Source organism: Lepidochelys olivacea (genome assembly GCF_965140295.1).
Source record: "Lepidochelys olivacea isolate rLepOli2 genome assembly, chromosome: 6".
NCBI lineage: Eukaryota > Metazoa > Chordata > Testudines > Cheloniidae > Lepidochelys > Lepidochelys olivacea.
Genome location: NC_140416.1, coordinates 14,131,760 through 14,150,796, shown reverse-complemented (window position 1 = coordinate 14,150,796; position 19,037 = coordinate 14,131,760). Strand labels below are relative to the sequence as shown.

Genomic DNA, 19,037 nt, shown 5'->3' with positions numbered 1-19,037 from the left:
GATGATAAAAGTGATGGAGGATCAGACAGAGATGCTCAAGTCTTGAATAAAACTTCAGAGTGAACAGATCTGGGGTCGACCTCCAATGCAGCATGTGCACATGCACAATTCTTTGTCAAGCAACCCCCCTCCCCCTCCCCCACGCCCACACATTCCTTTTCACTTTGTGGTGCTCCTCAGTTTCCTCATCACTCCACCTCCTCTCACAGCTTGGACAATGATAGCTGTGTTCTACAAAATCGCATAGCAATCAATTCAGTCGCAGGTACAGGCTTCTAAAGCATTTTCTTGCATGGATATCTGGCCCCAAAATTTTGTATGGGATGCACCAGGGAAGCAACTCCAAAGCAGATATGTGTTACTGCCCCTCATTGTCAAAGTGGTTCCTCAAAGCCTCTCTGATGTTAATAGCAGCCCTCTGGCCTCCTCGGATAGCCCTGGCATCTGGCAGATCAAACTCTGCAGCCAAGCGCTCTGCCTCAGAGCTCCACATGTGAGCAAACATTTCACCCTTAGATTCACACAGATTATGCGAAGTGCAGCACACGGCTATGACCATGGGAATATTATCCTCAGTAAGGTCTAGCCTGCCATAGAGACACCTCCAGCACGCCTTCAATCTGCCAAAGGAACATTTGACTACCATGCAGCACCTGCTCAGCCTGTTGTTAAAACAGTCCTTGCTGCTGTCCAGCTGCCCTGTGTAAGGTTTCATGAGCCAGAGCTGTAAGAGGTAAACTGGGTCTCCCAGGATTACTATGGGCATTTCCACATCCCGCACTGTGATCTTGTGGTCTGGAAAGAAAGTCTCCACTTGCAGCTTTCTGTACAGGCCACTGTTCCTGAAGATGCATGTGTCATGCACCTTTCCAGATCACTTGCACTGATGTCTGTGAAACGCCCACGGTGATCCACAAGCACTTGCAACACCACCGAGAAGTATCCCTTCTTATTGATGTACTCTGATGCAAGGTGGTCTGGCACTAAAATTGGAATATGTGTGCCATCTATCGCACCGCCACAGTTAGGAAAACCCATCTCTGCAAAGCCATCCACTATTTCATGCACATTTCCCAGAGTCACAATCTTCCATAGTAGGATGCGATTTATTGCCCTACACACTTGGAGTAATACATCCCCAAAGTGGACTTTCCCACTCCAAACTGATTTGCGACTGAGCAGTAGCAGTCTGGATTCGCCAGCTTCTACACAGTGATTGCCACACACTTCTCTACCAGAAGGGCAGCTCTCATTCTGGTCACCTTGTGCTGCAGGTCATGGGCCAGCTCAGAACATAGCTCCAGGAAGGTTGCTTTTGCATCCTAAAGTTCTGTACCCACTGGTCGTCATCCCACACCTGCAAGACAATGCGATCTGACCAATCAGTGCTGGTTTTGCTAGCCCAAAAGCGACGGTCTACCCTATGCAGTTGCTCTGTGAAAGCAAAAAGCACTGATAAATTATATCATGCAGAATGTCGGGAGCCTGCAAGGCTTCCTCTGTCAGTAACTTCGTGATTAACTGTGCTGCCATGTGCGAGGTCTTCATGACACTTAATGGCGCATAGCAGAGAAGTGTGGGATCCATCCTTTCCCACTGAAGATGGTGGAGCGCACTGCAAAGATTGACAGTTGGAAAAATGGCGGAAAAGGAGATGCACCACACTCCGTTCCTCCTTCCCACAACACCTACTGACAGATGGTGTCACCAGGCACTGTGGGATACATACCCACAGTGCATTGCTAACACTGTCGATGATGGTGCCCCGAATGTGGACACGATCTGTCAACAGAGGGAGTGAGTGTAAACACACTTTGGCAACTTTGCTTTTGTCAATTTTTTCATGTCGACATTAGTTTCATCGACAAAACTTGGTAGTGTAGACAAGCCTATAGGATTTTTTTTAAAATAATTAAGATCAGAGTTTTCAGATATCTACAACATTCCAAAAGAATTATGCTGCCATTAACACCTATGTAAACTTTGTTTGAAAAGTAATCATGCAAATGTCATCAGCTAGGCTTATCCACATGTTTTTGCTCCAGTATGCATTCACTGAAGCCTGCAAATGACTACACATGGGAGCCCTCTGCATGCATAACTGTTTGCAGGATCAGTATCTAAGAGAGAGTAAATAGCATGAAAGCAGCTTCTTAAAGCAACACAAATCAAAATAAAGTCACAGATCTATTTCTTTCAACTTTGGATTGCTGTACTTTACCCATAAAATCACTACAGCAGAAAGATCAAAGCGTTTTTTCACTTTGTTCACTGTGTGGACTTGATAGCAGTTTAAAGCCTGATCTTGAGTTTATTAAGACCTCACTGCAACCTAATCAGCAGTCCGCACTCTTTAAAAAAAGATTCATAGTCATATAACCTCCTCAGAACTCTAGGAAGAGGACAGATTATTAACACTTATCTAAAAAAGCAGCCTAAATGCTTTACAATAGAAAAACACCATGTCAAGGTTCCTTCCCCACTCTGAACTCTGGGGTACAGATGTGGGGACCCGCATGAAAGACCCTCGAAGCTTATTCTTACCAGCTTAGGTTAAAACTTCCCCAAGGCACAGATTTCTTTTTTGCCTTGGGATCACTGCCACCACCAAGCGATTTAACAAACAATCAGCGAAAGGACCACTTAGAGTCCTATTACCCCAAAATATTCCCCCAAGCCTACACCCCCTTTCCTGGGGAAGACTTGAGCATATGTCCTCACCAATTAGTTACAAAGTGAGTACAGACCCAAATCCCTGGGTCTTAGAACAATGGGAAAAAATCAGTCAGTTCTTAAAAAGAAGGATTTTATTTAAAGAGAAAAAGGTAAAAGAATCATCTCTTGTATAAGTAGGGGCATAGTGAGCAGATCGAGGGACGTGATCGTTCCCCTCTATTCGACATTGGTGAGGCCTCATCTGGAGTACTGTGTCCAGTTTTGGGCCCCACACTACAAGAAGGATGTGGATAAATTGGAGAGAGTCCAGCGAAGGGCAACAAAAATGATTAGAGGTCTAGAACACATGACTTATGAGGAGAGGCTGAGGGAGCTGGGATTGTTTAGTCTGCAGAAGAGAAGAATGAGGGGGGATTTGATAGCTGCTTTCAACTACCTGAAAGGGGGTTCCAAAGAGGATGGCTCTAGACTGTTCTCAATGGTAGCAGATGACAGAACGAGGAGTAATGGTCTCAAGTTGCAGTGGGGGAGGTTTAGATTGGATATTAGGAAAAACTTTTTCACTAAGAGGGTGGTGAAACACTGGAATGCGTTACCTAGGGAGGTGGTGGAATCTCCTTCCTTAGAGGTTTTTAAGGTCAGGCTTGACAAAGCCCTGGCTGGGATGATTTAACTGGGAATTGGTCCTGCTTCGAGCAGGGGGTTGGACTAGATGACCTTCTGGGGTCCCTTCCAACCCTGATATTCTATGATTCTATGATCTCTGTAAACTTAGGCTGGTAGTCAACCTTACAGAGTAGCAGAAAATTCAAAGAGCACAGAGGAACCCCCTCTAGCCTTAGTTTCAAAGTTACAACAAAACAGGGATAAATCTCCCTCTAGCAAAGGGAAAATTCACAAGTTGAGAAAACAAAGATAAACTAACACACCTTGCCTGGCTGTTACTTACAAGTTTGAAATATGAGAGACTTGTTCAGAAAGATTTGGAGAACATGGATTGATGTCCGGTCCCTCTTAGTCCCAAGAGCGAATGACCACAGAAACAAAGAAGCCAAAACAAAGCCTCTTCCCTGCCCCCACCCCGCCAGATTTGAAAGTATCTTTTGTCCCCATTGGTTCCTTTGGTCAGGTGCCAACCAAGTTACTTGAGCTTCTTAACCCCTTACAGGTAAGGAGGAATTTTAGGCTACCCTTATGGTTATGACACACCAATACAAATGAAGACAGATCCTGCATTAAGATCTGCTAATGCAGAATCCCTCAGCCATCTTTACCTCTCTGCTCTGACTCTGTCTCCCACCCGTCTCGCCCCAGTCCCAGCCCCCGCCCCCGCCCCCTGCAGCCAGCCGAGAAGCTGCCAGCCTACCCAACCTGTCTCCCCCTACCGCCAAGTCAAGAAGCTGCTGGCCTGCCCAGGCTATCTCCCCCCAGCCCCCTGCAGCCAGCCTCTGTCCCTGCTAGATCCAGCCCAGCTCCCTCTTCCCTGGAAAAAGGCACACCGGCCTACAGTCAGAGACATGCTGGGAACTGCAGCCATCACATTCTGAAAACAGCTGAACCAGCTTCCAGCAAACAGATGATTGGCCAGATGGGGAGAGCTGATTGATTTAGTCACAGAAACCCCTTCTAAAACTACTGGGCCCTAAATCCAGAGAGTGCCTCTTGACGACAGCAGGGCTCCAGAGGTGGGAAATGCTTTTAGGAGCACACCAATGCGAACTTGCATTTGAGTCAGGGCTGTCTCCTAGGGGGGTAGATACATTGTCCAGGCTGTCCTGGTGTAAAGCAAGCAGGAAACATCACGTGTTTGATACGCTTTACCTAAGTACTGTGCTCAGATAACAGTAAGAGTAGAATCTAGAAGTTCATCTTGTAGGCAGCCTTAGCTATTGTGACAAAGTCAGGCCGGACGGCTGCAAGATGGTGGGGAAGGCAGAGGTGTAAGACCTAGAATGTTAAAGGCCCTCTTCTCTATAAGGTGATAAGGGCTTACATCAGGTCTATTAGGAACACATGGAGTCAGTTAAGGGCTGCCTGAGACCTTTTAAAACCAGGAGGGAGAGGGAGACGGAAAAAGAGACAAGCCACTACCAGGCTAGTGGCAGCGGGGAGAAAGCTTTGCCAGGACGGGAGGCTGCGCTCCTCCCCATAGGGGAAGCAGACAAGCCTAAGTGCCTTCTAGGGGAAGAACCGACACCCTGGGGCAGACTACAGGGCAACACCCAGCCCCAGCAAGGAGGCAGGGGGAGCTATCACCCTTTGTTTTTGTGTTTATGGGACTATTCCCTTCTGTTTGGTGGAGGATCATGCTACAGGCCTACCCTGAGGCCTACTCAGGAAACAGCCAAAGAAGCACAGAAGGGGAAAGAACAAAAACTGCCCAGAGTGGGGTGGGGCTGATTTACACCAGGCCCACCATCGCCTGGTGGGGAAGTGCTTGACCTGGCGAGACAAAGGAGATGCCTTGCCACACTATTCCCCAAGCCACAGAAGAACCTTTCTTGGGAGAGGTACAGAGAACTCTTGGTAGATAACTGTTACTCACTGCATAGTAGTCATTCCAGGAGGACTTATGCCAGTGTGGTTGGAGAAGTGGAAAACAGGACATATTGGTATAATTAAGATTATACCTGGGCTCTGGCTATTGGGCCGTGCTGCCCTGTAGCAAAGGGCTGCTACATACTCTGGCTATTGGGCCACACTGGTTGTGTGACATAGACTCTGGCTATTAGACCATGCTATCCTGTAGTGAAAGGTTACTGAACTCTAGCTGTTCAGCCATGCTGCCGTGGAGATGGGGGCAAGTGCCTTTGCCCTAGGCCTTGGACTGTGGCCAAATGTTACTTACTTCAGTCTCTGTAATTTGCAGTTCGGGTGTTTCAATCCCTCACACAGCAGCCGCACTCCGGAATCTCCCAGTTCGTTACCCCCCAGGATCAGCTCTGTCAGGCTCCGGCTGGTTGTGAGAACATCTGCAAGATCCCCACAGGCAGCGGCTGTGACACGGCACGAGTCCAACCTGCAGGAGAGAGAACGCAGAAAAGGGGCATCACGGTGTGACCGGGCTCGTCACAGCTGGTCTGACAGATGGCCCCACCCACAAGCCCCTCTCTCTGACCAATCAGCATCCAGGAGGATACAGACTCCGTCCCAAGCTCCACCCCTTGTCCAGTGAGAGACCAGCAGTGGGTGGGACTTCCTGTCTAAATTCCACCCCTTGCCTTTTACCCTTCACCAATCAACAGGAAGAATGATCAAACCTCTGCCACTGACCAATGAGGAATAAGGTTTGGGGTAAGAGTTCCTTCAGAAGCCCCGCCCCCTCACCCTTTCCACTGACCAACCAGAATTCAGAATGAGTAAAAAGTTGTCCTTTAAGTCCTTCCCACTCAGCTCTTGACCAATCAGGTTGGATTTGGAACTGATCAGCCCCGGGATGGTGCGACCCAATCGGAGCAGCCCCATCGCTCCAGGGAGGCTGTAGGGGGAGCCCCCCCCCCCCAGGCAGCTGGGCCAGGCTCAGAGCAGGAGGAGCTGGGAGATCCTGACCCTCCGCGCCCCCGGCACTAGCTCTGCTGCTCCCTTGGAGGACACAGACGCCTGCTGTCTCTGCCCCCAGCTCTGAGCCTCAGGCCTGGGGAGGGGAGGCAGCTGCGAGGCCCAGCACTGGCAGCATCACACCCACCTTCCTCTGAGACCAGGGACCGAAGCGGGGGAGACAAAGAGGAGAAGATCCCCCTGGCAGGGGGTTTCCCAGGGTTTGGGGAAGGAAGAGTCCCTGAAAGGAGGGCGACTGTGTGACCCTGTTATAGGGTTGCCAGGTGTCTAGTTTTTTACTAGAAAGTCCAGTTGAAAGGGGACCTGTACAGCGTCAGATGTACTGACCGGACACAAAAAGTCCAGTTACTGCAGGTGCTGGGGAGGGTGGAGGGAGGTGACGGGTTGTCAACCCACGCCAGGCCCTGCTCATTCAAGGCCTCCTCCTCCATTCATCTTGTGGGCAGGCAGGCTCCGCATCATGGGCTGCAGCTCCTGTCCCAGCCCTGGGAGCACAGGGAGCCAAGCTTGTGGTTGGGGAGTGATGAGGAGGTGGAGAGGATTGAGTGATGAGGAAGGGGGAGGGGGAAGAGCAGCCAGCAATGGCGGGGAGGCTGGGAGAGGAGTGAGCGGAGTGGCCTCCAGGGAAGAGGTGGAGCAAGGGGAGGATCCACCACTCCTGCTGTACTATCTGTTTGTCGGAAAATAGAAAATTGGCAACCCCACCCTGCTGGTAGGGCTTGTTCCAGAGTCTCTGGGGGGTTTATAAAAACAGAAGTTTTGCTGGTTTCTGTAACTCACCTGCAGTCTGGGCTCCCGATGGAGCTGCCAGCCAGCTGACTGGGTAACCATGGCAGCAGGCCGGCTATGACCATGTGCATCTCAGGGACCACCCCCAAGCAGGGCTGTCTTTGTCCTCCTTCAAGGCCTCACAGCGAGCCCCCTGGACACCCAAGCATGAGCCCTCCCCACCCCAAAAGCTGCTAAATCTTACACACATCAAGACACTCCTCCCACCAGAACTGTCACCTGCACGGCCTCCTTCATCCCCTCATTTGCCTTAAAAATATTGTTACTCTGCCAAATAGAGAAGGGAACCCCAAAATTTGGGAGAGAAAAAAGCCCCTGAATTTGTACAAGGGAGAGAAGCCCCCATGCCTTGGGGAGCCCCCAGGTTCATAGAACCCCAAGATATTTTGGAGGCAGGAAGAGAGGAGTCTGCAATAGGGGTGGTGGGAGAGATTCTAAGATTGGGTTGAATAAGGGGAGGAAAAAACCAAAAGGTGTATGTGGGAATCTTAGGGGATGAACACTAATTTGGGGAGGGGTGAATAGGAGAGGGCCTCCAAGTTGAAGCAGAAGAGAAGAACCCCACAAAATTTACGGGTTAAAAGAGAGAGAGAGAGAGAGGAGACACCTGAGAAGGTGAGGAGAAAGAGACCCCATGGCAAGACGATCCCAGTGCCCTGATACGGACACAACCTACTCAGTTCTGAACTAAAATGATGCCAGATTGGAACCTCATGGTACACACACACCTCTTTCCTTTGACAACCCACTAGGGGACTCAGACCCAAATCTCTTCATATCACAATCCCAGCTCTCCCAAGGTGCTCCGATATATTCATTTGCCATTCAATATAGCTGCACTTAACACCATTAATTCAGCTGGACAACATACAGATAATTCTCAATGAGCATTGCCAGCTCTAGGGGGGAAGAGTTACAGTTGCATGGGCATTTACCTTAACTCTGTATTTCCTTATTTTCTGAAATCTGATTTTTGCTGAACTCCATATGCTGGAAGGTCACAAGCTAAAACCGGGCAACCTTAACTCTGTGTTAATTAAGTTTATGCCATTCCATTTAGACTGTAGGATCTTCAGGGCAGAGACTGTCTATGTGTACTTTTTCTCCTTCTTATGACACCAGTGCCTCATTCTGACTTCAGCCTTACCCCTCTGCTGAGCAGTATTAAATGTCCAGGGCCTTGCAGATCAGAGGAGCAATCAGTGATGAGACGTCTGGGTGCACTCTAAGTGTAGCTGTAACTCTTCTGCTGCTCAAGCAGCTCCCTCTCCCCCAAAGCTGCCTTTGCAGAAAACCTTGCATAACCTAAACACTGCATTTCTCCCCAAGACTAAAAGCTTATTTACATCCTAATAAAAAAGAATTTGGACACGTTTCTAACAGCACCACCTGGGGGCACCTGCCATAACAACATGTCCATTGCCTAGCACATTGAGGCCCTGATCTCAGCACAGGCATTTTACCACTACTGCAACACATTAATAATAAATAATACTATAATTACTCTAAACAAAATGTGGATTTTTTTCTGCCACCACCAGAGTTGTCAGTGGTCGACTGGAGGAACAGAGAAGCTCATTGGAGCAACTTTACATTGAGATATTGGAACCCAAACAGGAAAACCCCCCCACCAGCATAGTGGTGGCTAATAAGCGCCGCCGCCTGGACTATGAAACTGGTGGGTCACGAACCATGACTAAGGGACAAACACATGGAACATCTGTTTACCAAATCAGTACTGTATTTGGTGCTCAACAGTGAGATGCAAGAGCCTGTTCACCGGTAAGTTGTGGAAGAGCTTCTGTAAAAGTGCCAAATTTGGTAGCTCAGTGGCCGGAGTGCTTGACTTCAAATTGAAGATTTGGTGAAAGACCTCCTCATGCACATTTGTTTCTACTGTAAACTAAAAAATCACAAACTTAAATCTTTATTTTTAGTTTTTACTTGAAAGTGGTCAAAACAAGTAATTTCTGCAGAAATACGCCTCTTCTCATGTTCTGTTTTGGCAAATGCCTCAAACCTGATATTAAGAGTAAGCAAGGTGGAGAAAAATGGATGTTACTTTTAATGAAAGAATCAAAAGACATTATTTGTTTGATTTTTTTACTTAAGTCAGATTAATTTAAATAGGATTTTTATTTAAATTAAATATATTTTGCTTTTAAAACAAACTTATTTAAAATTCAATTTGAAATTATAACATCCTGTGTTAAGGCATACATTTACTATAATCTGTATATAAATAATTTAAATTAAACAAAATGAATTCAAGAAGTATGTGTTTGCCGCTGAACTGGTGGAAGTCATCAGCTCAGCACTTGGAAGCCCTGAGAATACCCTCTCAAGATATGGATCAGCTTCGGAAGCCCCAACTCCCTACCTGTAAGGTTCCTGGCTCACTGTCTGTTCCCAGGGCTTCTAGGTTCCTGGCTCCCCATCAATCCACTAGAATTGACAGGGAGCCAGAAGTCTAGAAGCCAAGGGAGCCATGGCTGAGCTAAAAGAGTGGTTTTCAACCTTTTTGGTCTCAGGACCCATTTGTAAACCCTGATGGCCTATTGTGACCCAGTAAATAGCTTTAGTGCAAAAATGTCAGGCTTATGAAATATTTCTAGCCCATGATATAGAATACATACATTAATATAATAAGTATTAAATCCAGCAAATATTAAAATACAGCACTTAAGTATGTGTTATATAAACCCTAAGTTCCGAGCAATGCAACCTGTCAGAATGTGTCAAAAGGTTGCATAGGAAACCCTGAGCTGGGGTGGAGGGGAATTTTGTCCTGCCTCTAGGGGGCGAGGGGTCCTGGGGGGTGTAGAGCCCACCATGCACTCACTCCACAGCAGTAGCTCCTGCAGCTTCAGACCCACGGGGCTAACTAGCTCCCTGATCTGGGTGTTGCAACCTGGTGCATGGGGTCACAGTGCCACCACTGAAATTTGAGTGAGCTCCCTGTCATGACAGAAAGTCAATTGGGGTAAACTAGTGATAAGACTTTGAGTGTTTTCAGGATGAAGCAAAATCAGGTCTTCATGGACAACTATTTAGGGAGTAACTGATAATCAGTACTATACGAGGGGGGGGTGGGGTGGGGTGGGGTGGGGTGGGGTGTGTGTGTGTGTGTGTGTGAGTGTGTGTGTGTGTGTGTGTGAGTGAGAGAGAGAGAGAGAGAATGAATCACCCAATCAGGCTTTATCCTGTCTGCAAAGAGAATGGCAGAAAACCTCCCATCTGCAATCAGCAAGCGATCAGTCTGGTTGCCTGCATCTGTGTGCGTCTCTTCCAAAAACAAAATATCTAACTTTTTCTGGGACAGGAACTCAGAAAGAGCCCTATGTTTTTTAACATCCCTGCGCCCACTAACATTCAGAGAGCCACATACAAAATTATCCCTCAGACCAGTAATCACCAGAAAAAATAAGAAAAAGACCAAAACAGGGGAAAAACCCCAAACCTCAAACAAAACCACCAAGTGTTCCTATATCTGTTAATCCCCAACATTTCCAATGGTCAAAGAGACATGGGCTTTGGTCACCACTTTATTCAGTCTATACCATGTCTGTTTGTCAAACTCAGACACAGAGACACATCTGATATTACATTCAGGAGACAACAGATTAAGATCAGGAAACCAATCTGCCACTTCTACACCACAGAATAGAATCATATAATATCAGCGTTGGAAGGGACCTCAGGAGGTCATCTAGTCCTACCCCCTGCTCAAAGCAGGACCGATCCCCAATTAAATCATCCCATTCAGGGCTTTGTCAAGCCTGACCTTAAAAACTTCTAAGGAAGGAGATTCCACCACCTCCCTAGGTAACGCATTCCAGGCTTTCACCACCCTCCTAGTGAAAAAGTTTTTCCTAATAGCCAACCGAAAACTCACCCACTGCAACTTGAGACCATTACTCCTTGTTCTGTCATCTGCTACCACTGAGAACAGTCTAGAGCCATCCTCTTTGGAACCCCCTTTCAGGTAGTTGAAAGCAGCTATCAAATCCCCCCTCATTCTTCTCTTCCGCAGACTAAACAATCCCAGTTCCCTCAGCCTCTCCTCATAAGTCATGTGTTCCAGTCCCCTAATCATTTTTGTTGCCCTCCGCTGGACTTTTTCCCATTTTTCCACATCCTTCTTGTAGTGTGGGGTGTAGGATTCATACAAGGTTCAAGCGCTTGGCAACATTCAGGGCACACCCGGAGTGTTGTGCAGGAGCTGCACACACACAGCTCCTCTCAAGGGCATGAACCTTGGAATCTCGCCCAGATGACATGAACTGTGGGAAGCCTCCCAGGACTCGGCTCAAGGCCCGAGAGCAAGGAATGTGGTAGATAGAAATTAGTAAATAAGAATGTTAAACAAAGCCAGTGTGTTCCTTTTTATCTGTTGGAGAATGTAATGCGCGGGGGGGAGAAAAGAATAAAGGAGAAGGTGGAAAGCTGACAGGCAGAAGTCCGTTGGCAGACTAGCCTGCTTGCTTGCTAAAAGCTTTGTCCCGTCTTGTCATTGAACCGCAACAACTGGCGCCCAAACGTGGGGCCCCCAGCACTCACCTCGCCCGGCAAGGGTTTCAGACGCGTCACTCATCCGCTTCGCGGATCCTGGTGAGTATTTTTCATTGTGGTAAGTATGGGAAGCTCCCTCTCTGCTTTGCAAGTGCAACACCGTAATGAGCTACAGTATTTGCTGCGTAAGGCTCAGCATGACTGCCCCACTCGAGAACTCACTCTCCTGCTACAGGAGGTAAGTGCCCAATGCCCGGGGTACCCAGAAGCCAGAACCCTTAAGCTAGTGGACTGGGAGCAGTTGGGCCAGACATTGCACAAAGATCCTCGGGCGCCTGTGCAGGCTTTACATGCCTGCCACCTCTGCCGCGACGCGATACAGCGTGTCGCCTCGGACAGGCCCTCCCTCGCGGGGCTGGTGCTCTCACCACTCCCATCCGCTCCTGCAGCCATCCCCCCTCCTGGCGATGCGACACAGTGTGTTGCCTCGGAAAGACCCTCTCCCGCGCCAACAGAGGGGCTGCCGATCCCGCCACCACCATCCACTCCTGCAGCCATCCCTCCCCCTGCTTCGCCCCTGGTGCCTCTATTACCACCGCCTCCCTGGCCTTCCCCACCGGAGCCAGTGTGTGATCGCCATCCCCTCGTGGGGCCCCATGCTCTGGGGCCCCCTGAGGGGTCGTCCGCGTCTGCTCAGGGGCTTTCGCTGGTGCAACAAATGGTTCACGCAGCGAAGACTCGCTCAGATATTACAGCAGAGGAGCTGACTGATCTGGTCTCAGTTTGTCCGGTGATCTGGCAGGATGATGGCCAGGGCAACAAGATTGCAAACTGGGTCCGTTTGCCTTACTCGGTGATCAGAGAGGTAAAGAAAGCGATTCGCGAGTTCGGCCTCGCTAGCACGTATGTACGCGGTCTCATTGAAGGGCTAGGTACTGGGAACACCCTGATCCCTGAAGATTGGAAGGTGCTGTTGCACATGATGCTGACGCCCAGTCAGTATGTTATTTGGCTTAGTGAGTATCAGCAGATGGCGGAACGCCAAGCCCAGGTATATAGAGAGCAAGGTATCATTTATGAGCACTTCGCAGGGGAAGGCCAGATGCAGTCTCAGATGCTACCGTTCAGATGCAGTCTCAACTCCCTCAGGCCGTCTTCCCCATTATTTCCACCTGCACCCAGCATGCTTTCCGGAAGGTCCCGGATTCAGGCAAGCCTACCAAAAGCTTTGCCAGTATCCGTCAGGGTGCATCAGAGTCCTTTATGGATTTTACCAACAGATTGCAAGAGGCTATCCTCCGACAGGTGGATAATCCTGTGGCAGCTCAGGAGATTCTGTTAAAAATGGCGGTTGAAAATGCGAACGAGGATTGCCGCCGTGCTCTCCAGGCGGCACAAGCCACTGGCATTCTAGAGCTGTCAGACATGCTGTGGGCGTGCCAAAACATTGGCACACAAGCACATAAAGCTGGGGTTCTGGCCGCCGCCCTGCGGAAAAGCGGGAAGGAGGGGAAGCATTGTTACCGCTATGGTAAGGAGGGTCACTTTCAGCTGAAGTGCCGCTCATCGACGGCACCCGCCTGCCCCTCAAAGAAGTGCCCCAAGTGTCGGAAGGGCTATCACTGGGCTAATCAGTGTCGTAGCGGGTCGGGAAACCGCACGACGGGTCTCCCCCGAACCCAGGGCCAAACGGGGGTGTTCCCCACTCAGACAACTGTTCCTCTGCCTTACAATCCGTAGACTCCATGAGGGCGGCGACTGCCGGAAGTGCAGGGCTTGATTTGATTATGCAGGAGGACGCTGATTTTCAGTTGCCGGGGGAGGTTTGCGCCATACCTACACAGGTGATGGGACCTCTCCCTGCCGGATTTGTGGGTCTGGTTCTCCCTCGCTCACACACTGGGAAACAGGGTTTTTTTTGTCATCCCAGGGGTCATTGATGCCGATTACAACGGTGTTATTAAGGTTCAGGTATGGACCCATCTTCCGCAGTCGCTCTCGCGTGGACGGTCAATTGCGCAATTGATTTTAGTCCCCTATCAGGTGCCAGCCGCAGAGGATCGAGCCCGGGGCAGAGGCGGCTTTGGATCAACGCTGCCTCAGTTGCTGTCTCACAACACGTCCTCTCCACTTGTTTCTCTAACAATGTCGGTCCGCCCCTCAACACCTCAGTTAACACTTCTCTTAAATAATGTTCCTTTTACAGGGCTGGTGGACACTGGAGCTGACATTACGGTAATTCGTGATCTGGAGGGGCCAGTCGGTTGGCCAACAGTTCCTTCTAAAGAGTTGTGGGGGATCGGGGGTAGCAAACCCGGGCGCCAAAGTTTGTCTTGGGTCACGGTCTCTAAACCAGGAGGCCGTGCCCTTGCTACGATACACCCTTTTGTGCTCCCTGTCCACCTCAGTATTTGGGGCCGTGACTTACTTGTAAAGCTGGACACCACCCTCGATATTAATATATAATGGCCCAAAACCCTCCCCCACCCACCTTGCCCTCCGCATTACCATTGGTATGGCAATCCTTAGAGCCCGTATGGATTGACCAGTGGCCCCTCCCCCTAGAAAAAGTGAAAGCGCTTCATTCACTTGTACAACAATATTTGCATGCACAGCGCTTGGAGACCTTCACTAGTCCTTGGGACTAGCTGCTGTTATTTTGGCCTTTCAACTTTTTGCTGATTGTTCCTTTAATTTGATCGTGGACACGCATTATGTTTATCAGGTAATTGATTATTTACCCCTTGCCCTCATTACCCCTCAGGTCGATGCGGACCTTCTTCGCCTGTTTTTGTCCTTACAGTATCTCCTCACCACTCGTGATTTCCCTTATTTTGTTGCTCATATTCGCAGTCATACCCCTCTGCCTGGGCTACTCACTGAGGGCAATGCACGCGCCGATCATGCGTTACGTGGTCAGGTAAATTCCCTTTTTTCTGACCCCATTGAAAGCCATTCCTTTTTTCATCAGTCTGCCTCTGTTTTGGCCCGACAGTTTCACATTTTTGCTGATCATGCACGTTCTATTGTTCTTTCCTGCCCCCACTGTGCGGCTGCTGCCCCTACCTTTTCTTATGCCGTTAACCCCAGAGGTACCGCAGCGAATCAGCTGTGGCAAATGGATGTCACTCACGTGCCACAATTCCGCCCCTATTCATTTTTACATGTTTCCATTGATACCTATTCGGGATTCCTCTGGGCGACCCCACAGCGTGGGGAAGCCACTTCCAAAGTTATTCACCATTTGCTAGCCTGTTTTGCTGTCATGGGTCGCCCGAGCCAGATAAAAATTGATAATGCCCCAGCCTATTGCTCCACAGCCCTCTCCACCTTTTGTGCCCAATGTGACATCCATCTCAAACACGGGATCCCTTATAATTCCACAGGCTAAGCTATTGTTGAACGTGCAAATTGCACGCTAAAAACCTTGCTTGACAAACAAGGGGAGCTGCGTCTCCGAAACTTAGGAGACATTCAGCAACAATTGCATATTCTTTTGTTTATTTTAAATAATTTAACATTGAATACAGATCAGCAGACCCCCATGGATTGGCATTTTCATAAGTCCGAGGTACTGGAAAGACCGCATGTCTATTACCGTCAGCTGCCCGATCCGCAATGGTTGGGCCCAGTACCTTTAATTACTTGGGGTTGGGGATATGCTGCTGTGTTTCTCCCTGCAGGACCGTTGTGGGTTGCGGCCCGGTGTGTGCGACCGGCACTGAAACAGCATGGCGTGGCACCAGGGGCTGCCGAACCCCATACCGGAGTTTCAGCTGACCTTGGAGGAGAATGCGGTGCCTCCCGGGTCGACAATGGCGGGACGGAGACGGAGGAGACGTAGCGTCCCAAGCCAGCCCGTGACATGGGGAGCAGTAAAAGCATTGGTCACCGCGGCTCAACGAAGACTGGCAGCAAACCAACAGCCAGAGACTCCTGAGACTTTGTTTGTGGCAATTCTCGACCAAATTACTGCTAATTCTGTATTGATTGTATGCCTTTTGTGCCTGCTATTTCCTGTAGGGGTTGGCTCAGGAGCGCTTCCTCCATTACGGGCCCGAATGACATATAACCTATGGGAAAGATTGGCTTCAATAGTAAATGTTACCCACTTTTGTTTATTTGATTTTGTAGCAGCTGAAGAATTGTTAGGGACGTGCCTTATTCCAGTATGTCATCACCCTGAGGAAATAGGGAATGAGACGATGCTCGCTGCTTACGCGAACCTCTCTTCCCAGGACTCTAGCATGGCTAATTGGGGCCCGGCCAATTACACTTTACCTTCTTAAGCTTATTTTTTGCTGTTGCTGTGTGCAATGTATTTCCTTTTTTTTAAGACTTTGTCGAGAACCGCCCTGGCAGGCTCCACGAGTTATGACCTTGTCTGTCTGGGAGTTAATTGGCTTGCAAAAGCAAATTGATGGCTACCATGAGATGGCCGAGCACAAATAAACAAAAAAGGAGGGGATGTAGGATTCATACAAGGTTCATGCACTTGGCAACATTCAGGGCACACCCGGAGTGTTGTGCAGGAGCTGTGCACACACAGCTCCTCTCAAGGACATGAACCTTGGAATCTCGCCCAGATGACATGAACCGTGGGAAGCCTCCCAGGACTCGGCTCAAGGCCCGAGAGCAAGGAATGCAGTAGATAGAAATTGGTAAATAAGAATGTTAAACAAAGCCAGTGTATTCCTTTTTATCTGTTGGAGAATGTAATGCACGGGGGGAGAAAAGAATAAAGGAGAAGGTGGAAAGCTGACAGGCAGAAGTCCGTTGGCAGACTAGCCTGCTTGCTTGCTAAAAGCTTTGTCCTGTCTTGTCATTGAACCGCAACAGTGGGGCCCACAACTGGACACAGTAGTTCAGATGAGGCCTCACGAATGTCAAATAGAGGGGAATGATCACGTCCCTCGATCTGCTGGCAATGCCCCTACTTATACATCCCAAAATGCCATTGGCCTTCTTGGCAACAAGGGCACACTGTTGACTCATATCCATCTTCTCGTCCACTGTAACCCCTAGGTCCTTTTCTGCAGAACTGCTGCTGAGTCATTCGGTCCCTAGTCTGTAGCAGTGCATGGGATTCTTCCTTCCTAAGTGCAGGACTCTGCACTTGTCCTTGTTGAAACTCATCAGATTTCTTTTGGCCCAACCCTCCAATTTGTCTAGGTCCTTCTGTATCCTATCCCTACCCTCCAGCATATCTACCTCTCCTCCCAGTTTAGTGTCATCTGCAAACTTGCTGAGGGTGCAATCCACACCATCCTCCAGATCATTTATGAAGATATTGAACAAAACTGGCCCAAGGACTGACCCTTGGGGCATTCCACTTGATACCAGCTGCCAACTAGACATGGAGCCATTGATCACTACCAGTTGAGCCCGACAATCTAGCCAACTTTCTATCCACGTTATAGTCCACCTTATAGACCTTGTCTGTGAAGACCATGGCAAAAAAAAGCATTGAGTACTTCAGCTTTTTCCACATCATCTGCCACTAGGTTGCCTCCCCAATTCAGTAAGGGTCCCATAGTTTCCCTGACCATCTTCGTGTTGCTAACATACCTGTAGAAACCATTCTTGTTACCCTTCACATCCCTTGCTAGCCTCAACTCCTATTATACTTAGGCCTTCTGATTACACCCCTGCATGCTCTAACAATATTTTTATACCCCTCCCTAGTCATCTGTCCAAATTTCCATTTCTTGTAAGCTTCCTTTTTGTGTTTAAGCTCACCAAAGATTTCACTGTTAAGCCAAGCTGGTCACCTGCCATATTTACTATTCTTTCTGCACATCGGAATGGTTTGTGCCTGTGCCCTCAATAAAGCTTTTTTAAAATACAGCCAGCTCTCCTGGACTCGTTTCCCCCTCATATTAGCCTCCCAGAGGATCCTGCCCATCAGTTCCCTAAGGGATCAAAGTCTGCTTTTCTGAAGTCCAGGGTCCGTATTTTGCTACTCTCCTTTCTTCCTTTTGTCAGGATCCTGAATTCATGGTCACTGCTGCCCAAAGCAGCAGGTCAAGAGGAGCACAGCCCCTAGTTGGTTCCTCCAGCACTTGCACCAGGAAGTTGTCCCCAACATTCTCCAAAAACTTCCTGGATTGTCTGTCCACTGCTGTATTGCTCTCCCAGCAGATATCATTGTTATTGAAGTTCCTCTTTAGAATGAGGGCCTGTGATCTGGAAACTTCAGTTATTTATCCGAAGAAAGCCTCGTCTACCTCATCCTCTTGTCTATAACAGACGCCCACCACAACATTTTTTTTTTTTACTTCCGCTTTCATTTCCTCACTTTTGGCTGCTGGTACCCAGTAGAGCCTCATTGTTACTCTGGCTCAGGGGTTCATGATGATGTGGTGATATGTCTTGGTTATTCAACCTGGTTTTGTCAAGAACACATCTTGGTTCCAGAAGATCAGTTCAGACACCTCATTCTTCTAGTCTGGTGTTAAATCGGGAGACACCCTCACCTGTTCGGAGGGTTTGTTCTCCCGGGGTAGGTCTTTTCGGACAGCTGCGCATGCCTCTTGTGCATGCCAGGATTTCAGAAGGTTGACATGATATATTTGCTCTTGTTTCCGACATCCAGTTGTCACACCTTGTAATTTACCTCCCCTACGGATTCAACTATTTCATAGGGTCCTTGCCACTGGGCCAAAAGTTTACTCTGTGTCGTGGGCACCAATGCGATTACTCGGTCTCCAGGTTGGAATTGCCAAACTTTGGCTTGGCGGTTCTAATGAGCTCGTTGGGCCTCTTGGGCCTTCTCTAGGTGCTCCCGCACAATGGGAGTGACCCACGCTATCCGGTGCCTCATTTGTAACACATGCTCAATTTCATTCTTCCCCTCATTGTGCTCCTCCCAAATTTCCTTGGCTATGTCCAAGATGCCCCGGTGCTGGTGCCCATTTTTATAGCTCTGAGGGAGAAAACCCAGTTGAGGCCTGAGGTACCTCCCGGATGGCAAATATAAGGTATGGTAGTAGGGTGTCCCCGTCCTTCCCGTCTTGACTTACCACCTTCCTTATAGTAGACATGGGGGTTCAGTTGAACCTTTCTACCAGCCCATTGGTCTGTGGATGATAGACCAAAGTCCTCAGGGTATGTATATGGACTAGGGGAGGAGGTGACCAGCCCTCTGTGGAGAAAGAAGTGGTTCGGGAATATTTAGAAAAGCTGGATGTGCACAAGTCCATGGGACCGGATGTGTTGCATCTGAGAGTGCTAAAGGAGTTGGCGGATGTCATTGCAGAGCTATTGGTCCATTATCTTTGAAAACTCAAGGCAATCTGCGGAAGTCCCGGACGACTGGAAAAAGGCTAATGTAGTGCCCATCTTTAAAAAAGGGAAGGAGGAGGATCCTGAGAACTACAGGCCAATCAGCTTCACCTCAGTCCCCAGAAAAATCATGGAGCAGGTCCTTAAGGAATCAATTCTGAAGCACTTAGAGGAGAGGAAAGTGATCAGGAACAGTCAGCATAGATTCACCAAGGGCA

The 19,037-nt window shown here is 48.9% G+C and overlaps 1 protein-coding gene across 1 annotated transcript in view; it reads right to left on the bottom strand.

Annotated features, from left to right (window-relative positions):
* Positions 1 to 19,037, bottom strand: part of LOC311522776 (NACHT, LRR and PYD domains-containing protein 3-like) — a 120,448-nt gene that overhangs the window by 67,775 nt on the left and 33,636 nt on the right. The window contains exon 3 of the mRNA XM_084632243.1: positions 5,525 to 5,695. Coding sequence (XP_084488369.1) covers positions 5,525 to 5,695 — 171 coding nt within the window. The remainder of the gene's footprint in view (positions 1 to 5,524; positions 5,696 to 19,037) is intronic.